At 44.1% G+C, this 17,844-nt stretch overlaps 1 protein-coding gene across 1 annotated transcript; it reads left to right on the top strand.

Annotated features, from left to right (window-relative positions):
• The first annotated feature begins 2,749 nt into the window (after window positions 1-2,749).
• Window positions 2,750-15,707, top strand: DENND11 (DENN domain containing 11). Its single transcript, XM_062589868.1, has 9 exons — window positions 2,750-2,969; window positions 9,042-9,141; window positions 10,216-10,374; window positions 11,189-11,342; window positions 11,591-11,729; window positions 12,184-12,315; window positions 12,522-12,672; window positions 13,168-13,236; window positions 14,350-15,707. Exons 1-9 carry the CDS (start codon window positions 2,750-2,752, stop codon window positions 14,543-14,545), a joined length of 1,320 nt encoding a protein of 439 aa, XP_062445852.1. The 3' UTR covers window positions 14,546-15,707.
• The last annotated feature ends 2,137 nt before the right edge of the window (window positions 15,708-17,844 follow it).

Raw genomic sequence — 17,844 nt, 5'->3', positions numbered from 1 at the left:
GAAGACTGAAGGTGTGCTTGCACAGGACTGTCAGGATGAAGAGTTCTCCCTGTAGGGTCTGGCCAGCTGAGATCCTATGAAATGACCGCTTAAATACTGCTGTGATTTGAATGCATTAGTCATATGCTGGATAGTTGGAATTATGGATAGTAATATTTTATTTTAAATTTGAACAAATACTATTTTTAGTCCCTGTAACTGCATGTCAGTTAATAACTCAAAGATGAAACTCCTTCATACCTCAGTTTTTGGTCCCCTCTCAAATCCTTGTTGGACCTTTTTTGTTCTCAAGGGCGCTAGGCAGCCATTTTCATATGTAGGAATGTGCTACATAAAGGAGAAAAGGTGGACTTCTTAAGTAAAGTCCTAATTTGTTCACCTTCCCTCTTCTAACTAAAACCCATCACATTTGCACTTCTAATTTTTACTAGAGGACTTATTCAAATATCTGAACACAATTTTTTTAGTCCTCAGAGAAAAAAAATGTGTTTATTTTCTTTTGAAGGAGACATTTTTCTCTTAAAAGGACCAAATTCTCTCCTGGCCTAGGTCTTTGTGACTTCAGTAAAAGAAGAAAGCAGAGAACATGGCATTTAGTTTTAAACTTCACATGTATCTAGAAAACTGGGTGATTATAGAAGGGCCAGCTTTCTGGCCTTAGTGGTTTAAATAGTTCTAGTGCCACCAGGTCTCTTGTCCTATGAGTTTTCACCAAAAGCAGAGAAGGCACAGGGTACTGACATTTCATATATCTCCAACCTGAAAAAGAAATAAGTATTTTGAGACATTCCCTTCTCTCACCAGCTGTTAAGCCCAGGCTCCAGTCTGTGCATGGGAGTAGTCCTGCTGACGTTTGACACGGGGGTCCCTCAGCGGCGTAGGCAGCCTCTGCCCCTGCCTCACGCTGGGACAACTGTTGGTGGACTTGCACAGCAAAGCGGATGAGGAACTGCTCTGTGCCAGAAACAGCCTCGCGGGTAGGGGAAGATTTTATAATTAGGATTTGTTTCCCCCGCCTGGATCGCTGTGGGGACAGACTGACATTTGTGCCAGCACCACTGCGGGGCTGGTGGCAAGGGGAGAAATGACCTGTCACTTTACCATCACTGGCATGAAACAAAATGTTAATCAAAATACAGCTTGACACCGTCTATATGGTTGAAGTAAAGCATGTGGCTAAGTATTTGCAGAATCTAGCTTTTGTTCATAGCTCTTTATACAGTAACAAAACATTGCAAAGCTTTTTTTTTTTCTTTACCAGGCACCTTCCCTGAAAAACTCCATCTGCTAAACACTACATATTGCAATTTATAGCTTTGCTAAGTAAAGTGAAACAAAATGCCTACTCAAGTATTGGAGCTATCTGAAATGAAATGAAGTTCACAGGAAATAGACACTAAGTATATGAAAAAAAAAAGAAAGAAAAAAGCCTACTGTTAACCACAGTGGATCATGAGATTGCTAATGGCGTATGGAACACTCAGATCTGCTCAACAGGAAAAAAGTCAGACAATTCAGACTTTTATGACAATACCTTCTCTTTAATTGTGGCCGGCTTAATTGAATAATCCAATTAATCAGAAAGTCCTAGGGAACTTATTTAAACCTAATGATACTTTGTGACATTGGTGGTAACCTAATGAGGATGGTAATTACACTAAACTTGGCATCCTGTGGATGCCTTGGTGGTACTTAATGTCTTCGTCTTTTGATCTCAGGCTGATGCTCACTGTTCCTCTGAAAAAGCGTTTCACATCTGTCTGCAGCACGAGCGTATAGCAGTGCAGACCACATCAGCATCGCAGACTCCCCAGAATTTTGGCTTGCAGCTTCCACCACAGCAAAAGGGGCTGAGGGTCATGGCTCCGATCCTGGTACTGACCCTGTTCCACTGAAAACATTGCTCTGCTCAGCTTCCTGGGCTGATCGAGTAGGACATGCTCAGCAGAGCTCCCTATAGATTAGTGCATCTTCTCAAAAAATGACTTTTTTTTTTTTTAAAAAATGGTAACTCGGGCTGATTTAGATGACAGGCATCTAGCAGGGCTTTGGGGTTCTTCTCGTAAAGGATTATAGGGCCGGATGCATGAAAGCACAGAGACATTAAGCAACTCGGGAACTCTGCATTTTCCCATGTTACTTAGAGGAAATGGCATCAGAAAAACTAAGAACTGACTGGCTGCGGATCCCTTACCGTTTGAGGTACAGCTAGCCTGATTACTTGGGCGCTCAAATTATTTTGTTAATTAATAATGGTAATAATTATTTTGATACTATTACTTTATTATTATTACTCTGTTACTATTATTCTGTAACTATTATTCTGTAACTATTATTTTGTTACTATTATCTTATTACTATTATTATTTTGTTATGTATTTATTTTATTAAACAACGCTATTGTCGCTATTACTTTGTTATTTATTTTGCTATTTATTTTTTATTTATTTTCTCGGAGAAGTTACCCGTCAGTGTAACAACAACAGACTCACTCCGCACCTCGGCCCTGCACCAGCGGCCGGCAGCAGGCTAATGGCTCGCCCGGCGGCACGCCCCGCCCCCCGGCGGCACGCCCCGCCCCCTGCCGGGGCGGAGGGGGCGTCACCCGCGGCGGCCCCGCCCCCATGGCGGCGGCGGCCCCGCCCCGGAGCCGCCCCCGCGCCGGCGGCCGGTGCGGCGGCGAGCGGGGCCGTGCCGTGCCGGGCCGAGCCGAGCCGAGCCGGGCCGGGCGAGCGCTGCCGCCGCGGCCATGGGGGAGCGCGCAGACGAGGCGCCGCTGCTCTTCTGGGCCGAGGGCCCCGGCGTGTCGGCGCCGCCGCCCGCCTCGGCCGAGGCGAGCGGCGGCGGCGGGCGGCGCCTCGGCGGCGGCTGGAGCGCGGCTGCCTGGGGCGGCGCGGGGCCGCGGCGGGCGGAGGCGGAGGAGGACCAGATCGTGGCCGTCTTCGTGGTCACCTTCGACCCCCGCACGGGTGAGAGCGAGCGCGGCCGCGGCGGGGCCGGCGGCGGGGCCGGGCCGGGGGGGCCGCGCGAGCGGGAGCGCGGCTAAGATGGAGCCTGCCCGGCCCGGCTGCCCTGAGCCTTTCGTTTGCCCGCGGTGCGCCTCTCGCCCTCCGCTTTAAGGTAGCGCGGCACGACGCAGGTGGAAAGTGGCCTGCTGGGACCCGCGGTGCTTTCTGTTGGCACGAGGAAGCGCTGGATAGTGGCAGAGCTTCCTGTCCTTGGTGCTGGTTTTGTCTCCGGAGCAAGCAGCCCGGTACCCGAGCGTCTCTCGGAGCACGATTCGCGGGGAATACCTGCAAAGGAAGCATGAAGAGAGCCAGCTTCGGTTCTCACCATGCTGGTAAAAACTTCTGATGCAGGGAAAAAGTCCCCTCTTTGTACAACTCTGAGGAAAATAAATAAGCTGAAACAAGAAAGGTGCTGGGAAGAGCACCAAGAAGCAGCTCTGGTGGTGGTCCCTGCACCCCATGCCACTTGAGGATGCCATGCAGTGCCTCTGCCCAGCACTGCCCTGCTGTGCCTGGGTGCACCAACTTGTTAGCACTGTCTCAAAAGCATCCTTCTGCCTACTTTGCAAGATGTAGCCTGTGTCTACTGGCAATGAGCTGCTGTTTTGGAAGGCACAGATTCAGTCGTCACCCAGGGCATGATTCCCAGCAGCTGTATCAGGGCTGTGTATTTATTAGTGACCTGTGTGTTCAGGGACAGGTCTCTGAAGGGATCTGTAGGACCTCTGATGCTTTGGAGTGCTGCAGTCTGAAAGGGCAGAGGAATTTACTTCCCAGTCGTCTTTTATACTACATACCCTGATCTCTTGGCTACTCACAGACCTTGGTATTATCTCACTTGTTTTACTGGCTTAGGTTATTAATCACAAGACTATAAATCCACATTTTAGAAAACATCCTAATGCTATTCAGTAGTCTTGTAAGAGCCTGAGGTGTGCCTAGACAGTGCCTTTCCTCTATCTGACTGCAACTTGGGGTGCAAAGGCAAGAGTGGAGCATGGCTGAAAGTCTTGCTTAGAGTAGTAAGTTTAGGAAATAGTTTGGGAAATGCAGGAGCCCATTTGCATCAGAGCTGGGAGTGAGCTCCTCTTTCCTCCATGGAAGGACACTTTCTTAGCAAATCCATAATACAAAAAAAGTAGAGAAAGATCTCTGTAAAGTATAGAGTGGTATTTTCTGGATGAAGGAGCTGGGAAGAGAGATGTAACTAAGGTCATGCTCATAGAGGCTTCTTCTAGCAAAGAGGACAGAGCCTATGATGTCCCACCAGAAACATACACTGCCAAACAGATTGGTTACTACATTCTGAAACACTGAAAGGCTTTTGAAAAGTTACCTGCCTCTCTGGAATACAGCAGTGTCTTGGGTCAGGAGGTCATAGGTGCTTGATAAAATCCAAATGGAGAGGCCTCCGCCCTCTCTCCAGCAGGAGATGAGAGGTTTTTTGTAAGTATCCAAAACATGGAAGATTCCAAGTGACTGCATCAACAGCAGGTTGTCTCAATCTGACTGCATATGCCTTCTATGAAATGGTGAGCTTTTTTTGTTGTTGTTGTTGGCAGTAGCTTAACTTTCACAGGAGTTTGTTTGAACCAGCTGTTGCTTTGAATGAAGTCCAGGGAGAGTTGGGAAACTGTTCTTCTCACATCTGATGTGGAGTTAATTCTAGGTGTCATCAGCCTTTTTAGTGTGTCAAGTCCAAGAAACCTCAGTGTCCCACTGTTACTCAGTGCTGATGCTGCATGTAAGATGGTGAGGAACAGATCAACAGATGAAAACTTCACAGGCAGAGGGCCATGTACTCTATGGAGGCTAAGGATTGCGGGTAAAGATCTCAAAACCAGTGGTGTGAATTTTCCAGGTTCACAAAGAGGATATTGGAATTTCTGGGTCAACCAGATCAGATGATATGAAGGGATTCGTTAATGTCAATAAAAGTATCTGGCCCTCGTGTGTGTCTAAAACAAGATCATCCACTGTATCTGCACTGCAAATGTGGTTGATCTTTCCCAAGAAAGCATAGCAGACCTCCTTTGCTAGCTTATTTAGGCACATGAAAGGCCAAGTTTCTGGCCGAGGCTGGGGGGGTTGTCTTGCCAGCTAATGTGTTCTCACATGCAGGCATGTTGTGGCAAGCAGTAGAGTGAAAGGTGTTTTTCCCTAAGAGGAGGAGGTGATGACTACACTTAACAGCTTCCCTCCTAATCTTAGAAGTGCTTGAACTAGACAAACCCAATGTGCTTTCTTTCTCGATGTATTGAGCAGTTGTGTGGGCTGGGTTCAGAAAGGGAGGTTATGGGGTTACCAGGCCATTGTTATGGCTCCTGTGTCCCTGAAACTCTTTCGTGCTTGTATGAGCAACTGGACACTGGAGTCAGAAGCAGCTGCTATTATCAGTGGTGCTTCGCTGCTTCCAGCGTGGTAAACCTGTGCAACTCCAGAAGGAATTTTTTTCACTGCTATCAAAAAAACCGCTCTTGCATTAATGTAGTGAACGAACTATAAGTAAGTGCAGAGTGGTGGTAGCCCTGGAATCAACTGTGCTACCTTGCTGCCTTTGCTTCCTGTAGCAATCCTCCTTTGGCAAGCCTCTCTTTAAAGGAGCAATGAGTTGAGAATGCTCAGACACCTTTAAAAGTGTGAGCACCAGGTCTGTGCAAGAACTGCCCCTTAAACAGCACAGTCACAAGGTGCTTTAATGAGGCTTCTAAATTTCTTAGTGTGGGTGTTGTCTTGTGTAGGTACCAAAGACCCAAGATTATCTTGGGCAGCAATGAGGATACAGCCAGTAGGTGTGATCTTCTTCACATTAGGCTAGGACACGTGTGCACAAGGCAAGCAAAAGACAACAGGGTAAGAATTTTTACTTTGGGAGGAGAAAAAGAAAGGTGAAGCAAAATCAGTGTCAGCCATGGCTCTTCAGATTTTTAAGAGTAAGATACACATCCGCTCTGTCAGAATATTAGAAAAAAGGTGAACCTTTTTTCCTCTTTTTTGATGTAGATGGTGATGGTCAGCCTTGTGAAGGATCCACATAGTTTATTGGCTTAAAGGACAATGTGAGTTACAGGGAGAGCCAAAGAGAGGGGAGAGGGAAGAAATCTCTTTTCTTCTATTAATCATGTAAGCATTCAGGTGTTCTGGTTTGCTGTCCTGTGTTTCTTCTATTCCAGAAACTGAGCCAGAATACTGTCAGGTCTCACTCTGTGCTTGTCATGTCCTGACACAACATAGAAGCAGTGCACAACTGGGGACTCTGAAGACCTTGAGAAACACCTAACTGGGTCAGGAGGGTGAGATGACTTCATTGTAGCCATCAGATACTAGTGTCAGAATTTCAGAGAGTATCTGAAAATCCAAGGTAGAGACAAGAATCTCCACTAACAGAGAGGAAAAGTGAGAGGGGAATGTCCTTAACTTTGCACACCAGAAATTGAGAGTGCTGTTTCTGTTCTGGCCTGGTGCTGGGAGGTAGCTCCCAAACCTCTCATCAGCTCTCTAGAACTGGTTGGGTTACACTTGGAAAGTTTCCCCGCATGCAGTAGAGTGCTTTATGCATGTGGAAGGGAAATGCTTCTTGTGATGTGTTTTTTTTTTTTTTTTTTTTTTTTTTTTTTTTTAATGTTACTTCCTCCTCCCTCTTCCTGTTTCTTATGCAGACTGGCAGTTGCGATCATGTCTGGGTGAAGTCTGTCCTTTGTTTGCTCTAGTGTTTCACCAGACCAACTTTCTTAACATTTTTTTTTTAATCTCCTCACTTGCTCTCCAACTGCCACGTCGCCAGAACACTCATAGTGCCTCACACCACCTTGCCCTGCCAGGAGCGCAGGTGTGGGTTGTGTCAGCTCTCAGTGACCAATCCCAGGAAGAAAAAAGTGCATAGCTAAGAAATAGTTATATGATAAGCAAGTGTGTTTTGTTGTTAAGCCATAAGATAAGGATCTGTTTCAGGATGCCTTTTCCCTGCTTATTGTTGCACTATGCATGTCACTTGAGCCAAGTACTCTCCCCCTTCCACACCTCTAAAATGGAAATAATACTTCACAATAGTATTTTTGACCAAACAAAGTGAAACAGTTTCCTTTGCTGGATGTTGCTCTTGCATGTTGATGTACTAATCTATAGCTAATGACCAATTCACTGTGATGTAAAAGCTTAAAAGAGGATCTGAGCTTAGCCACAGTTTTAACCACAACAGTCTCAGAGTTTACTTTCTTACTCTTTCAAGGAAGGGTCTTGTGCCTTTTAAAAATAACTCAAACAATGAGAGGCAAAGCCAACATCTATATATAATGTGCAAAACCTACAGGAAGACCATGTAGGCTGACATGATGTCACTGGTTTTCTCTGCCAGCCTTTCACTCTTCTTAAAGGCAAAGACATTTCACAGCAGAGCTCTGTGGTTTCATATGTGATTGCACAAACACTTCAGAGCTGTACTCTGGGTCACGAGGCTGCAGCTGTTCTCTAGCAAGCACAGTTCTGTGGGAGAGGTGTACTCATGGACTAGTAGTTAGCTGGATGCAAAATCTCTCTTGTTACCACACTTAATGTTGTTAAATCCCTTGCCAGACAGGATTGGAAGAGGCCTGCTGAATACAGTATCTGTTTGAGAATAAAAATAGCCTATTTAAATTTCAGTAGCTAAACCTAATTCTGATGCAAGTGTGCATGTACATACTTGTGCAGTATGAGTAATAAAATAAAAGATTTTCTGCCCTCAGGAATGGGGCTTCATATTTAAATATCTATTTCTAAAAGTCTTGGCCAAGTATAAAGCCCTTCCAAATGCCCAATATGGATGCAAGCACATGTGGGATCCTTATCCATAAGTAGGGGGTAAGGGGAGTTGTGCCATTAGAAAGCACTTTCATCCTGCATCTACCATTGCATTTGTACTAAGGAATATTTGTTTGCTTTGTTCTTAAAAATAAGTTGCATCACTTCAAATACTGATGCTGTAGACAGACTGACAGAGAACAGAAACTTATTGTGTAAACCTAGAGCTCATCTTGCTGCAGTAGGAATGTCTGGAAGGGCAGGTTAACTCTGAAGTGCTGGCACAGAAAGTCTGAAAAATGCCTCGTTTGTCCACAGCAAACTTGCTAGTGGAAGAACAGGACTTTATCAGCTTTAAAGACTGTTAAATGTTTTTACAGATTGCAGTAATAACAGTTTAGCTGGGCTGAGGGAGACCCATTTGTTTGGCTAGCTGTAGTAGCAGAGGAGGCTAAAGTTGGACTGATTTGAGACTTCTCCAATACCATCTGTTCCAGGATTAAGCTCCTCAGGTGGCCTTTAACAGGGAACAACTGCATGCTTTCTGGCTGGGTTGCCAGGTGACAGATGCTTGTTAATCTTGATCTAGCTTGTTATCGCATACTTTTTTTGTTTTATTATTCTAGTATGCACAAAAGTGTTGCAGAACTTGGATCTTCCCAGTGCCCAGCTAAAACTTTAGCTTACTCCTCTTATCCTAAATAAAGTATGAGAAGTTCTAGGCAGAAGTAGTGGTGATCAGAATGGTGGCTTAGGGGTTCCTGTTTGACTGGTCCTGCCAAACATAAACAAAGGAAAATACCTGTGGTGGTATGATCTATTCCATAAACTCATCCTAAGGAGCAGCAGGCTAAACTTTGGGGTTTTTTATAGCCCATTTGCATGCAAACAGCAAGAATAGAACAGTATTAGTACCATAGCTCCTCTGCTATCAGAGTACCTGGCAAGGTAAATTTGTAGTTGCTCAGTGACCAAACATATAAAGAATAAGCCCCCCAAACGGCACTAGATTGTGAAACAACTGCAGAAGTTCTGCAATACCTGAATATCATGCTGCAACAAGTAATGTTTGCAAGAGATACGTGGAGTACAATAACATGGCTTCTTCCCACAACGTTTAGCTCTGCACCAAGAGTTGCGTTAGTGCAGTGTTACTGGCATCCCAGTGATGTAAAAGCAGCAACTGTTTATCTTTTAGTAATGAGTGTTGTGATCCTGTTGACTCAATTAAAGCTTTAATTCGCTTCTCTGCAGGCAACATGGTAGAGTGGTGTTTACCCCAAGATATTGACTTGGAAGGTGTGGAGTTCAAATCCATGGCAAGTGGGTCCCACAAAATCCAGTCAGACTTCATGTGAGTACATCTGAGCTATACTACTCCTTCTTGTTCCTCTTAGCTGTCTGTCTGTACCACCATCCCTTAGTTCAAAATATGCAAGAAAAATACCACCAGTTAAGTTCCTGCATTAAACTGCTACTAAACTGTATCCATCTGAGCCAAAGAGACTCTTCCAATACTCTCAACATCACATCAATTATCAGATAGCTATATGGGATCTCCTGTATGACAACTGTAGCTGTAGAGGCCACCCAGCAAATGGAGGAGGCCAGCTTCTCACTGGTATACAAATATTAATGTATATGGCATAGCAAACTTTGGGGACAGTTAGGAAAGCCCTAGGGTGGAGGAGAAAGAATGACAAAACTGAAAAAGGAAGAATTTTGTAGAGAAAGGACTTAGAAAAATGTTCTCAGTTCTTTCAACACCTTTGAATCCTTTTAATATTGTGATAACCATCCTGTTCTTCGTTTACTTTCTCTTTTGCTAGTCCTTTTTTACAGTGGAAAGATATTAACTAGGATTTGTCTCCATTCTCATGTTTTCAATAACCCACTGTTGCAATGCACTTTTCTTTTGGTCAGGAATAACACTTACTTTCTCAAAGGCATGTAGACTTTCTCTTGCACTTAACTAAATTATGTTTCCAGGTGCTGGCACCCAAAATACGATTAGGTAGCTAGACTATATTTGCAACTTACTTACCAAGAGGCTTGCCAAGGAGCCTCTTTTTCCTTAGAGGAACAGTAGTATGTTGACAAGATCCCACATCCTCTGCTAAACTTTCCTTCTGAGCACTTTCCTTACTTGCTGCCTCACTGAGACATATGGTGGGGGCTCTAGTGGTAGAGGCACTGGGAACTCCTGCTTTGAACATGCTGTATTACAGTAGGTCTCTTTCCAAGAAGGCTGGACCACCTGTGGCCTGTTGTCTGTCCTTTGAATAACAGGGCAGGATTGCAGTGGTTTGATTGAAGAGTGAACTTTTTCCCTTGTGTTCTCAAATTAGTGATTTTGGTGGTTGGTTACCTTTATCTCTTCCTCTTCCCTCTTTTAACATAAACTCTTCTGTTAAATATTTGTCCCCAGTTATTTCCGGAAAGGGCTCTGTTTTGGCTTGGCCTGCTTTGCCAACATGCCTGTGGAGAGTGAGTTAGAGCGTGGCGCCCGCATGAAGTCTGTGGGGATTCTCTCACCTTCTTATACCCTGCTGTATAGATACATGCACTTCCTGGAGAACCAGGTCAGGTAAGTTGCCCTGTGGTATAGGACTGACAATGGCCAGTCCTGCATACACCTACGTACCTGCATGGAGCTGTTTGAAAGTGTATGGGTACTAGGATGCTGCATGGCTACATTGTAGATTGTTCTGGTTGTTTGTGAACATGCTGTCTGTTCCTGACAAAGGTAACATTGCCTGGCTGGACAGTGGTTTTGGATGTGAGTGACAACCTGGGTAGAATGCCAAGTTATGACTTCCTTGAATGACTACTTCTCCACAGAGAGAGTACAAACTCGTATCTGAGGAAGAGAAAAAAAAAATCCACGCGCAATAGTCTGTTCATTGTGTTGAACAACCTAGTCAAATGCTATGCAAGCTACTTACTTTGAAGCACTGTAGAGACATGATTGCCAAAGGGACAGTTGAGAGAACAAGGAATTCCCCTCTTCTCCTTCTGAAAACTGGTTTACTAAGGGCTCACAAAAGGCTTCTAAAGCTATGATGGTGATCCTACCTAGGTGTATGCCTCTGCTTTGTTAAGTGGGCTTGACAGGGGGAACTGGTGATGGTAGAAGGGAAAGCTATTCTTACCTGAAAATGTTTTAAAACAGGATCAGTCCTATGCATGGATCAGTTTACTGTCTGCTTCAGTCCTGCCCATGTTCTTTGGCTGCACTGAAAGCTACATTATTCCTCATGCCCTCTTATGTAAGTCTATGCATCTGAGGTACCCAGAGGTTCTTATGCTAGCTAGGAAAGCAGATTTCAGCTGGGGATAAGAACACTAAATAGGTAGTCTGCAGACCCTACAGATCTCTTCTATCTTCCTTTCTTTTCCAGACACCAGCTGGAGATGCCAGGGCACTACTCCCATTTAGAGGCATTCTATGACGACAAGAAAGGAGTCCTTCCTGCTGGCAAGGACACCTCCACCTCCCAGCAGCCTGTCCACTGGCTACCATCCATCCACAGATACATGTACCCAGAGATGAAGGTGAGGCAGGTGCTCCGAGGCTTGCAGGGATGTGTAGTGTGCTGCTGCTTGTTACTTCTTTATAGGCAATCACTCCAGCACTTGTAGGCTGCTTTAGGTAAGATTTTGTTACCGGGGCCGGGTGTTACAAGCTGCAGTTCTCTGGCATTGCTGTGTGCTGGTCTTGCTCCCACATTTAGATACAGCATTTGTGCCTGTGTCCCTGTTTCACCTCTGAGATGTTTTCTTCCCTTTCTCTCCACCTGCAGATCACACATCCTGCTGGTTGTATGTCTCAATTCATCAAATTCTTTGGTGAGCAGATCCTTGTCCTCTGGAAGTTTGCCCTGCTGCGCAAGCGCATATTGATATTTTCACCACCCCCAGTTGGAGTTGTCTGCTATAGAGGTATGTTTTCAGAGATACCAGATTTCTGAGTTACTATGCTGAAGAACTGCAGGGGTGCCTGTGGGTAGTGAGGGGATGGTAGTGATGCAGGCTTTCAAAATACATCACAATCACTCCTTGCAGAGATACTGCTGGGCCTGCATTTCTCTGTTTCCTACAAAATGCTTTTCTTCAGGCCTTTCTGGGAAGAACCTACTGCTGGTACTGTCAAACACAAGAAATAAGAGCAGTGAATGAATTTGTGGAATCTAGAACATGGGACTCCTGGGGGAGAATTAGTTATTTCCTATCCAAAATATAGATTCCCACATGAGAAATTCTAGTGTTCAAAGGCATTGCACTGCTGTAACCATTGCTTTCATAGCAATTTGCAGGAGAACTGGAAAAGCAGGGTTCAGAATGCCTTTGCAGGGAATATTGAAAGCATCTCAGTATGTACTTCTCTTGCCTGCAGTGTACTGCTGCTGTTGCCTTGCTAATGTTTCTCTGCCTGGTCTTGGAGGAACTGTACCAGAGTCCAAACCATTCTTCTATGTGAATGTGGCAGACATAGAAATGCTGGAGGCCGAAGTGTCATATGTAGCCTGTAAGTATGATCGATCAAATGGGACTTTTCTAACCTCAGGTTGCAAAAAGGTCTTGAGACACCAGACTGTAGAATAAAATTGAGGGTGCCACAATCAGAAATGACTAACTTCACGGAATGACTAACTACAGAAGCAGGCGAGAACAGCTGGTATGCAGGGAAAGCAACATGCTTATCTGGAAGTCATCTCTCCCTGATTTTGTCAGGTACAACGGAAAAGATCTTTGAAGAGAAACGGGATCTCTATGATGTCTATGTGGACAACCAGAATGTAAAGACCTATCATGAGCATCTGCAACCACTCCTGAAAATTAACAATGCTGACAAGGAGAAGTATCGACGGCTCAATGACCAGAGGTAATAATAGAGATCTGAGTGGCCCTGTTCCTTGTTGGGAGAACAGTGTGATATGGAACGGAAAGGACACTGCTCCTTTGTATTTTTCTCCTGGATATTTTCCCAAATTTCCCACTACTTCAGCTTACCTCTGAGATTCTGGTTCTACTGTAGCTGACTGATACAAGAATCCCTGGGCCCTCTGCAAACACATGATCTCTCTGCTAGTGAACTGGTGGGGCAGACAGAACGCAGGAGGGAGAAGCACAGAGGTTGTGACTTTTTAATGACTTGTGATTGATCAGTAGCAGAACTGAAAACATAGCCCTGTAACTTGATTTCTAGTCCGGTGCCTTATGAAGGCTACCTGGTTGCCTCAGATACTGGGGCAATGGTGCTAATCCTGACTTGTCTGCAAGAAATGGATGCAAAATATTCTGTTATAACTCTTGCCTTCTGACATTGCTTAGAGGTTCACTGGAGGTAGGTGCATTTAATCTGTTTCCCTTCCCCCAGGCAGATGTTAATGTATTCCCAAGAAGTTGGCGAGGACTGTAGCTCCTGTGAAGAGGACCTTTTCATCTTGTGAGTGGATACATCATTAGTTGATCACTGTTGTACTTACTTAGAGAACCTTTTTCACTGATTTCATGTTGCCCTGGCTTGACATACCATGAAATATCAGAGTTAACATACTTCCATCGTCAGCTCTGAGTTCCTCCAAGGATCCTATAACCAAACTGGTTCTTTCTCTTTACATCATCTTCTTTTCAACTTGAGAAGCCAAATACAGCCATATTAGTCTCCACTGAGGTCTTGTAAGTGCTAGGAGGAGGAAGAGAATTTTTAAAACACAATTAGAAATGGAAAAAATCCCCTCCCATTTTTGAAAACAGAAGCATGATAGACCTTTTAATGCAAGAACATTTGGCTCAGGAGAGCACAGTGGCTGTAGGAAGCAGGTACTGTACCATGCTGTGGGAGGTACAATATGAAGATAAGAGCTGAATATGAAGGACTAGCAATTTACATAGCTTTTTTGGGGGGTAAGGGGGGGAAATAGAGGAACCAGAATGGGGTGTAGAGTATAAGGTACAGAATTAGATAAAAATCACACCTATACCAGCTCTGAAGCCCTTCACTGCCTGTTGCTATTGTTCACAATCTATAGCAGGTGAGAAGTAATGGAATTAAATTGTGTAAAGGGCTGCTGGGGCAGATCTTCCATTGTTGAGCTGCTTAGATGTAGTCAAAGCTCTTCTTAGAACAGCCCTGTATTTTTCTAGGTGAACATTAGCTCTTTCACTACTGTGTTCTGTGCCAGTAATGGAGTATGTTTACCCAGTGACTTACCAACTGTTTCCTCCTCTACTTTATGGAAGCTACAGGTCTGATGTCGCCACTTAATTACCACAGAGTACACATTAGCTGATAACGTGGCTCTCTTCTGAAGAGGAAAATGCCTAGGATAAATCAGCCAGACCGGAGCACCACTGTAAATTAAAAGTTACTGCTTTATCTCTGTTCATTCCAGGTCATCCAAAGGGTGATGGAAAACTACTATAGTACCACCTTAATAAGATGGGAGCTATGATTAAAGTGGGATAATGCAGTTTGGGGGGGGCTCTGCTGCCTGTGTGGTAAATATGCTGGGTTTTTTGGTCCTATGCCATCATCTCAATTAACTTTATCCTATAGGTTTTTCATGGAGCAGAACAACCGGATATTTCAGACGTTAATGGAGGTGTCAGCCAGCCAGGACAAGACACTGACAGCTGACCACGCACGAGGCATGGGCCTGGATCCCCAAGGGGACCGAAGTTTCCTTATGGACCTGCTGGAAGTATATGGCATTGATGTTATGCTAGTCATTGACAACCCCTGCTGCACTTAGACCAAGGGCATGAGAGATGGGGAGCGGAAATGGTATTTTAAAGACTACAGACATTGCTTAGGAATGTCACTGGAACTCACCACAACCACTGGACGAATCTCAGTTTATTTAATAACTTTATACGGAAGTATTTATAATTTTAAAACAAAATGTGATTTTTATTTTCTCCCCCTCAACTTCCCTAAGGAGTAACTGCTCCTGTTTAATTTTCATCTCCCTTTCTTCTTCACTTGTGTTTTTTGTTTGGTTTACATAGGACTAGTGGCACCTTTGCACCAATTCTCACTGTTGCCAGTGATAGCTAGATTTCGGATGCCTGAGGGCTGAAGACTTCAGGAAAGCACTTTGATAGGGTCCAATGTGAAACGCTGTAGCAGAGCTCCTAAGACTTGACCAGAAATTCCACCCTCCCACTCTTATTCTTCACCCTTACACTTGGAGATCGAAGAGAGCTTCAGCACAACTTCTAAGTGACCCAGTCTCATAAAGCATTGCCTGTCCTACCATGTTTACTGGTGGGGACAGTTAAACCAATGGTGACAAAACTGGACTCCTCCAACAACCTTCACCCAACGTTTAGCAGCTGAGTTGGAATAAGCCACCCTTTTTCTCTTCAGTGGCAAAAACAAGTTTGGGGTAAGGGGATGCCAAGAGATCTTACAACTTTGCTTACCAGAGTGGCATAGTTTCACTTTCAGCATTTGAGGTGGTATAAACTGGCAAAGACTATACTAATCTCATAGCTGGAGAAGAGCACCATCTCTACTTAATCCCTTCTTCCACAGTTTTCAGTTGCATTAAACCTGCTGCTTTGTTTTGCTTCGTCTTCAAACCAGCAAGATAGACTCCCATTGAACTGGGACCAGCGTCACTGAGCCACCTTGCAGTTGCTGTGCTCTCCAGCTTCTGTTCAGAAGATGCTGGGCAGGGCTGGGTTGAATAAATATGAGTTGAATATGTATGCTCTAATATCATTAGTGCTTCCTTCTGTAGCAGCCAGTAATTGTCACTTCTTTGCTTTAACGCTGTCTGCTGCTCCCCCTTTGTCAAGCAGCTGTCATCAGCGCCTGCTGCTATCTTCATCTTTCAGTGCAAAGTAGAAAGCAGTGTGTGTGACCTTTCAGCTGCAGGACTGGAATGGCTTTATTGTTTGCAAGAGTTCCCTAGGAGTTTGACTCAGCTGGTAAAACCAATGGCTAACAGTAAGGCTTTTTTTTTTTTTTTTTTTTTCCTGGGCAGAGAAGCTGTAAAACCAAGAAAAAGGCATTTCTCATTCTTCTACAGTGGACAGAATGGGATTCAGTTCATGTCTGCAGGGCCAAAAGGCTCCCTCTAGAACGGCTATTCCTGCAAAGGGTGCACTCTTAGCCATGCTTAAAGGATAGCATTATAGTTTGGGCGTGACTTGCTTTGTTCAAAATACTTAAGCTAACAGTAGCATCAGCTCTAAACTAAGTTTGTTCTGACCTATAGCTACTTAGTTACTGCTTATGCCACAACTACTGTTAGCACCTTGGAGCCTTTCTGCAGTTTGTAGCAGTGCAGACTATAGCTGGTCTAGCCATTTATCCTAAAATTTTATAGGACAAGGTAGAGCCTGAACCACCTAAGTCTCACCCACTAATTGTTTTAACACAAGTTAAGCAAGTATTTTTGAACCAGAGCCTCTGTGAACTGTCTTCCTCTGGAAGGAAAGAGGTTGGTAGGCTGTTTTTCCTTGAAGACTATCTGTCTGCAGCTAATGTGTAGTTTTGCTTACTGTGGGTTCAGAGGTTTTAGAGAGGTGGGGGATCAGAGGCCTCACAAGGCTCACTACACAGTTCACCAGTATGAGCATTAGCATATATTACAGTGTTGTGATCTGTCTGTCTTGCCTAGCAGTCTTTCCCATGGCTGCTTCTTCAGGGCTTTGGATAGTTTTCTACAGGAGAAAACATGCTGATGCTCGTATCGCCAGGTCCTTGCAGCATATTCAGAATGTTGAAAAAAAGAAAAAGCGGAGCTGAATACTGTGAAATGGAAAGATTGGTCTTTTTTCCTTGAGGGAAGGCTTTACTTTTAAATTGGTACCTCTGGAATAAAAGTGACCTATAATCTCTGGCTTTTTTCCTACTTTAGTTAACATGTTGTCTGCAGTGAAGCCTCATGAGGAAGTATGGCAGGCAAGGTATTGCTTTGATTTAATGTCCTTTAGATGTCCTTTTAGATTAAAAAGGAACTAAAACTAGTCTCTAGAAATTAATCTTCTCATTGTTTAATCTGTTTACTACTTAGTTTAGTTGTGGTTAGCTGTGAATGGCTTTTATTCTTCCCCTTCATGTCAGTAGTTCTTCTGTTGAACAGAGTAAGAACAAGCCATTAATTTGTCTTTGTTTTACAGCCCACTGCAACCTGAGACTTTCTAACAAACTGCTTTAGAGCATTGTGTTCAAAGGCTGTCAGAATATCAGTTCTATAGGACAGCACTACTAGAACCCATCATGTAGAATCTCCTGAAATTAGGAAAGTTTGTTTAACCTCTACTTTTCAGAAACTGTCAGTGGGCCAGTAGGTTTTCAGTTGCTAGCAACAGCACAGGTGCAGAAGCATGGAGGCAAGGAGATTGCTGTAAAAGTAGTATCTAGTATACATCCCAGCCTATGTTGTTGAAGCCTATTTTGCTTTTTTTTGTAATTTTGTTTCTTTACAGCCTCTCTTAGAAGATGACTGCTACAAAAGTCAATAGGTATCCAGACAGAAAAGAGAATAGAGGCCTCCCCTATCCTAGCCCTTCTCTGTTTTGTCCTCTACAACATGAACTCTCCACCTGCATAGTCATCTTAGAATAGACATTGCTTTTATTGCTGCTGCATGTGGAAAATCCTAGCCTTAGAACCAACAATACTGAGTATTCTCCCCCCCCGCAGATGATTTTTTCAGAGTTCACTTAGATCAGTCATGTTAAGTGTGAATGTTTAGAATCTCTTCCTCAGCACTTACTAGTTTCTTTTTTGAATACTACCAGTTGGAAGGGAGTGAGTTATTTGGTATACTTCGATTTAAAAGAGGAAGGAAAGTGTGGCATAAGGTAGGATATTGCCGATTACTGCAAAATTTTATTCTCCACTTGCAGTACTTTGCCTTTACAGTGGTGCCTTTAATTTCTTTGATATGTTGTCCCTGGGCAGTTCCTGGTGATTAAAGTCCAGGCTGAAAAGTGGTTACAATAACCACGTATATCTTGTGGCCTGGGAGACACAGTCCAATATTAAAGTAATAGGACAGCCATTACAGGTTATCAGTTTTTACTTGCTTGGGTT

This window comes from Rhea pennata, chromosome 1, assembly GCF_028389875.1.
Source record: "Rhea pennata isolate bPtePen1 chromosome 1, bPtePen1.pri, whole genome shotgun sequence".
NCBI lineage: Eukaryota > Metazoa > Chordata > Aves > Rheiformes > Rheidae > Rhea > Rhea pennata.
Note: the sequence above shows the minus strand (reverse complement) of the source record. Positions and strands in the feature narration are given on the sequence as shown.

Excerpts from the sequence above, each read along its gene's own strand:
- DENND11 (XM_062589868.1), top strand. The coding sequence starts at position 2,750 with ATGGGGGAGCGCGCAGACGAGGCGCCGCTGCTCTTCTGGGCCGAGGGC. Across the intron at positions 9,142-10,215 it reads AAAATCCAGTCAGACTTCAT|TTATTTCCGGAAAGGGCTCT; the intron begins GTGAGTACATCT and ends ATTTGTCCCCAG. Across the intron at positions 12,316-12,521 it reads CGAAGTGTCATATGTAGCCT|GTACAACGGAAAAGATCTTT; the intron begins GTAAGTATGATC and ends TGATTTTGTCAG.